At 35.2% G+C, this 7,121-nt stretch overlaps 1 protein-coding gene across 1 annotated transcript; it reads left to right on the top strand.

Annotated features, from left to right (window-relative positions):
* Positions 1-2,698: 2,698 nt before the first annotated feature.
* LOC133333733 (uncharacterized) lies at positions 2,699-6,518 on the top strand (the record flags this gene model as incomplete). The annotated part of the gene is made up of 8 exons (XM_061542027.1): positions 2,699-2,812; positions 2,885-3,044; positions 3,352-3,440; positions 3,506-3,985; positions 4,062-4,165; positions 5,864-5,981; positions 6,072-6,228; positions 6,404-6,518. Coding segments are annotated over 8 exons (1,337 nt in total), but the record flags the coding sequence as incomplete, so codon positions are not given.
* Positions 6,519-7,121: the final 603 nt, after the last annotated feature.

Here is a 7,121-nt window from a genome sequence, read left to right as displayed (position 1 = left end):
CGAATAAAATTCCTGATAAATAATTCCTAATAAAAAAAATTAACATAACATTACCATTTTTATACCCTCCACCATAGTATGGAGGGTATATTAATTTTGTTTTTCCGTTTGTAACTCATCGAAATAATCATTTCCGACCCTATAAAGTATATATATTCTTGATCAGGGTAAAATTCTAAGACGATCTAGCCATTTCCGTCCGTCTGTCCGTCCGTCCGTCTGTTGTAATCACGCTATCTTCTGAAGGAATTGAGATAGGGTGCTGAAATTTTGCATAGGGTTGTCTTTTGTCTACATGCAGGTCAAGTTCGAAGATGGGATATATCGATTCACGTTTAGGCATAGCTCCCATATAACAGTACCCCTCAATTTTCGGTATTTTGGGGTTATTGAGCGCGTTTTTCAGCCGAATTCGCTGAAATATGCTACATTGGTTTCTTTTTGGATACTAAATGTCTTCACAAAAAATGATCAGTATAGGTCCACTTTTTCTGGTAGCCCCCATATGACGGTACCTCCTAATTTTCAGTATTTTGGGGGTTTTGATCGTATTTTCCCAGCGAATTAGCTGTAATTTAGTATTTTGAGTTCTTAATAGGTTCCAAATCTCTCCACAAAAATTTATGAATATAGGTCCATTTTTTCGGGTAGCCCCCATATAAGGGTACCCCCAATTTTCGGTATTTTGCGGTTTTTGAGCGCGTTTTTCAACCGAATTTGCTGCAATTTGGTATTTCGTAGCCGTATATGGTAAAAAATCTCTCTACCAAAAATTATTAATATTCGCCCCCTTTTTGGGGTAGTCCCCATATAACTCCCTTTTTATACCCTTCACCACACTGTGATACAGGGTATTATGTCTTTGTGCATATGTTTGTAACAGGCAAAAGGAAACGAGATAGACACATGGTTCCTTTTGAGAATATGCATAGAATCACTTTCTGAGTCGATTTATGCATGTCCGTCCGTCCGTCTGTCTGTCTGTCTGTCCATGTTAAATTGTAAACAAAGTACAGGTCGCATTTATGATCCGAATGGGATGAAATTTGGCATAGGTCACTTATTCGGCCCAAGGACGAACCCTATTGAAATTGGGAAAAATCGGTTCAGATTTAGATATAGCTCCCATATATATTTAACCGATTTAATGTAAACGGCCCCTATATATCTTTGCACGATTTGCACGAAATTTGGTACAGCCTAATCATTTAGGTCTAGAATGATGTCTGCCAAGTTTCGTGAAAATCGGTTCAGATTTAGATATAGCTCCCATATATAGTTTCGTCCGATTTCATGTAAATGGTGCACCAAAGACCTATATATATTTCGATTTGCACGAAATTTGGCATATCGTATTCAATTAAGTCTAGAATGATGTCTGCCAAGTTTCGAGAAAATCGGTCAAGATTTAGATATAGCTCCCATATATAGTTTCGTCCTTTGTCGTATATTTGTTTGAAGTCGATTTACATACTTTATGGATAGATCTAGGTATATTCACATTTAGATAAATATCACATATTTTATTTCATCCAATTTCATGTTAATAGTCCTGTTTAATATACCCATAGTGGTGAAGGGTATCATATAGTCGGCCCCGTCCGACTTTACTACTTTCCTTACTGGTTTATATTAAAATAGTTATCTGATTTGTTCCGCGTTTTGAGTTTGGTTCTAAGACTCTGTTGTAATAATTTCACCTGCGGAGGATAGCGAGATAAAAAATTAGAACTTAAGGTTCGATAATGATTTATATCCGCATTTAGACCTAGTCCCTGTGTAGAGGTTTCGAAAGGAGTGGACCGATATTCCCCATCTTCGAATTTGAATTATCAATGAAAAATTTCGTGCAGATATAAATTTAAATAGGGACTTTGGTACTCCACTTACATAAAATCGGTCGAAAATATATATATGGGAGCTATATCTAAATCTGAACCGATTTTTACGAAACTTAGCACACATCATTCCAGGACTAAATTTAGTATGCCATGCCAAATTTCGTGCAAATATAAAATTAAATAGGGATTTTTGTGCACCATTTACATAAAATCGGTCGAAAATATATATTTGGGAGCTATATCTAAATCTGAACCGATTTTTACGAAACTTAGCACACATCACTCTAGACTGAATTCAGAACGCTATGCCAAATTTCGTGCAAATCGAAAGATATATAGAGACTTTGGTGCACCATATCTATTAAATCGAACGAAAATATATGTGGGAGCTATATCTAAATCTGAACCTATTTTCACTAATTTCAATAGGGTTCGCCCTTGGGCCAAATAAATGAGCTCTACCAAAACTAAAAAATATATTTTTCCAAAAACTCTCACTTATAGCTAACCTATTAAAAAATATTTGGAAAAAACGAAGTTTAATTTTTTTTTTTAAACTCCAAGCTCATAGCACACCTCTAAAAAACTCCAAGCTCATAGCACACCTCTGAAAAATCCATTCGAAAAATCCATTAAAAATATTTTTAAAATAGTTACGTTTTATATGTTCAAAAAAATTTACCCTTACCCTTAAAATATTAAAAAAAAAAACCTTTTTTTGAATCTATACTTTATGATTTGATTCATTCTTGTTGGGAGACCGCCCATAAAAAAAACATCTTGAGAGGTCCTTCGAAAAAAATATTTTTTTTATTAATTTCTGTATGTTTTTCCAACACCCCCCCCCCTTTTTCCAGCTTCAATCGTACCTCTGATCGTGATGCTTTTCGCTGGCGGCTGGAGTGATCGTTATAATAAACGCAAGGCCTGTATGATTATTCCGATAATCGGTGACTGTATCATGTTTGTGTGTAAGTATAGAGACCCAGAAAAAAAACGATATGCAAATTCACTATTTTTAAATAAACAATTCCGCATTGCAGTTCAATTGGTTTCGGCAATATTTTTCGATAAAATCCCAATGGAATTTGGAGCATACAATGAGCAAATTGTCCCATCACTGTTTGGTGGAAGCACTTTACTCTTCATGGCCGTTGATAGTTATATGACAATATCGACTCCGGAAGCAGATCGTGTATTTAGGTAAGTGGACAAAAAGAGTCCTTGAGAAAAATATTATTCCGAAAATGAACGCCTTGTTAGTCCTTGAAAAAAAATATTATTCCGAAAATTAACGCCTTGTTAGTCCTTGAAAAATATTATTTCAAAAAAATACGCCTTGTTGGTCCTTGCAAAAAAATCTTTCAAAAACATACGTTTTGTTGGCGCTAGGAAAAATATTTTCTTTAAAACATCCATGCCTGGTTAGTCCTTGGAAAAAAATATTTTCCCCTTTGGTGCAGGCTATGGAACTGCTTTTAAAATTAATATATATTTTCTTCTTTTTCAGGTTCGGCATTTATAGTATATTCATCAGCACCATCAACTTAATAGGTTCTCCCATAAGTGGGACACTCTTCAAGTATCTAGGCTATACACGTAAGTACTGAGCAGGACAGTATTTTATTTTATTTTATTATTTATTAAATAATTTCCTCCACAAGGGTCCTTTATCTTCGCCTTGTCCTTTGAAATCTTTGGTTTGCTCTATGTCATCTTCAGAATCAAAGAACTCAAGCCACTGGCATCGAAGACGGACACCACAGATGCCACGCCAACAACTGGCACAGAAAATCCCGCCTATGAAGTGACACAACTAGAAGATCTACCAACAGCACCAAGACGCAACAACAATGGCATTGATACCGTGGATAAATCTCCAACCTCAAAACCCGAAAAACGTAATGCCCTTTTGGATTTCTTTGATCCCACATTGGTTGTGGATTATGTGAAATTTGCATTTAAAAAACGTCCAAATCGTGGTCGTATGCTGTTGCTACTTTTAATTATGGCCGTGATGTTTATTGTTGGTCCGGGTGTGGGAGAGGGTGAATTCTGGAAAAGTTTTACATTTAAAAAACTGAATTGGAATGGCGATGACTATAGCGCCTACTCAACATTTAATTCGGCCTTGACTGTGGTGGGTAAGTTGGATATGCTGATTCAAAGGGAGGATGGGAGGAGAAAGTGGAAAATTGTAATGTTTTTTTTTTTTTCTAGGTACCCTTATTGGATCTGCCATTTTCAGTAAATTTCTGAAACTTTCCGATGCCATGGTGGCTATTGTAGCCACCCTGGGTACTGCCTTATCGAGAGTGCTTTTTGTAAGTATCGGAAATATTTTAAAGACTACGATGAAGAGCACTTTTTTGGGGGAAATATTTTTAGGAATACTTTTTCGATGTAACGGTCAAAAACACGTAGATTTCAAGGACCATGGTTTTTTCAAAGACTATTTTTTCGAAGACCATCAGTGGCGTAGATTTTATGAAGACATCAAGGCGTAGATTAAAAAAATATAGTTTTTAAAGGGCGCTTAAGGGTTAAACGGACGTAACTACACTTCTGTACACAACTAAAGGCCACAATATTGAAGATAGAAATTCTGAACTTATATTAATGTCACTTCTGGCATGGTTGATATTCAAAATGAGATCAATTGGCCAATTTTTTACGGTAGCCCCCAAATATAGCGGTATCCCAAATTTAAGGTTTTTCTTTGTCATTTTTATACCCTCCACCATAGTATGGAGGGTATATTAGTTTTGTTTTTTCGTTTGTAACGCATCGAAATAATCATTTCCGACCCTATAAAGTATATATATTCTTGATCAGCGTAAAATTCTATGACGATATAGCGATATGTCCGTTTGGCCGTCTGTCTGTCTGTTGCAATCAGTCTAGCGTCTAAACGAATTGAGATAGAACGCCAAAATTTTGCATAGAGTCGTCTTTTGTCTGCAGGCAGGTCAAGTTCGAAAATGGGCTATATGTGTCCACGTTTAGGCATAGCTCCCATATAAGGGTACCCCCAAATTTTCAATTGGTTCAAAATTGGCATATACCGGTCATTAATTAGGCATAGCTCTCATATATTGATATCCCCAAATATTCACTATTTCCTACACTATGTAATCAATATTGGTCCCCCTTTAGACATTGCCTCATATAACTTGGATTCTAAATTGCAGTAGTTTGAGGATTTTATAAACCCGAAAATACCGAAAATTTGGGGGTACCCTTATATGGTAGCTATGCCTAAACGTGGATCGATTTTCTCCAATTTCAATAGGGTTCGTCCTTGGGCCAAATAAGTGAACTGTGCCAAATTTTATCAAAATCGGATTACAAATGCGACCTGTACTTTGTTAACAAAAATACATGGACGGACGGGCATGCGTAAATCGACTCAGAAAGTGATTTTATGCATATTCTCAAAAGGAACCATGGGTCTATGTCGATTATTTTTGCCTGTTACAAACATTTGCACAAAGACATAATACCCTGTACCACAGTGTGGTGAAGTGTATAAATACCAAATTGCAGCGAATTCGGTTGAAAAACGCGCTCAAGAACCCCAAAATACCGAAAATTGGGGGTATCCTTATACGGGGGGCTATCAGAAAAAATGGACCTATAAATTATAAATATTTTTTTTTTTTTTTGTGGAGACATTTGGTACCTATTACGAACTAAAAATACTCTTTTCCAACCAATTCGGTGGGAAAATCAAAACCCCCGAAAATACTGAAAATTAGGAGGTACCGTTATATGAGGGCTACCAGAAAAGGTGGACCTATAAGAACTCAATGTATCAAATTTCAGCAAATTCGGTTAAAAAATGCGCTCAAGAACCCCAAAAAATACCGAAAATGGGGGGGGAGGGGTACTGTTATATGGGAACTATGCCTAAACGTGGACCCATATATCCTATCTTCGAACTTGACCTGCCTGCGTTGTTTTTCTTTAGGATTTTTTTTTTGCAATAAATTGAGTTCGATTTCTTTTTTGTTCTCTTTCAGGCATTTTCCAGTAACACCGCCACATTTTATGCTGGTGCTGTGGCTGACTCTTTTGGCGCCTTGCCTGGTATTGCCATTAAGACAATGGGTTCAGGTATTGTGGATGCCGATGACCTGAGTAAGTAGCACTTTAAAAACTTAATTATAATTTGCGGCAGCCTATAATTCAAATCCTTAACGTTTCTCTCTCTCTCTCTCTCTTTTTTAGGTAAATTGTTCTCACTAATCACAATCTGTCAACCATTGGCCCAACCGAGTTTCGTACCCATCTATAGTTCTATATATGAAAATACTGTAAATTCATTCCCCGGTACAATTTTCCTCGTCAGCGTTGTGTTTTCGATATCCAGCGTCATTGTCTTTATGTTAGTATATTTAATCAAAGCCTTTAATTGCAAAATCGAACTTAAATTTGGAAAATTTTTAATTTTTTTCTCTCTTTTCTTTTCTCCCTATGTTTTCTTTGTGAACATTTGGTTTTCAATTTTCTTCTGACTGTGCTTTTGAAATTCGGAACAGTATTTGTTATTTTGTTGTAAGACGTCGTAACGCCCAGATGCCAGAAGCCGATACAGCTGGCAAAGTGGAAAATGGCCATAAAAATGGTAATAATGCTGCCATACAAAACGGAGGTTCCGAAATGACCAGTCTGTAGATGTGTAAGATGCGTGAGGAGTGTAACTGATAATTTGTGTTTAAAAACTATTTTCTTTTGATTGTGATTTTTTTTTTTAATAAAATTTATTTTTTATATTAAAAATTTTTATTTTGAAAATTTCTTATTAAAGTCTTTAGTGGGAAGTGCCATAATCTAACATCACAGCGCCTTATATTATGCTTCAAAACAATTAAAAATCCATGCCTTAAGTTATGCTACATTTTTTCAATACGCATTATTTTTAAAAAAATCCACGGCTTTAAACATACGTTTTAAAAAATCCATGCCTTTAAAAATAATTTTTAAAAAAATCCACGGCTTTAAACTAAATTTTTAAAAAATCCACGCCTTTAAAAATAATTTTGAAAAAATCCACGCCTTTAAAAATAATTTTGAAAAAATCCACGCCTTTAAAAATAATTTTGAAAAAATCCACGCCTTTAAAAATAATTTTGAAAAAATCCACGCCTTTAAAAATAATTTTGAAAAAATCCACGCCTTTAAAAATAATTTTGAAAAAATCCACGCCTTTAAAAATAATTTTGAAAAAATCCACGCCTTTAAAAATAATTTTGAAAAAATCCACGCCTTTAAAAATAA

The sequence above is a fragment of the Musca vetustissima genome, unplaced genomic scaffold (assembly GCF_032173495.1).
Source record: "Musca vetustissima isolate MV318-11 ecotype Yass unplaced genomic scaffold, APGP_CSIRO_Mvet_v1 utg25736, whole genome shotgun sequence".
In the NCBI taxonomy this organism is placed as follows: domain Eukaryota; kingdom Metazoa; phylum Arthropoda; class Insecta; order Diptera; family Muscidae; genus Musca; species Musca vetustissima.
Note: the sequence above shows the minus strand (reverse complement) of the source record. Positions and strands in the feature narration are given on the sequence as shown.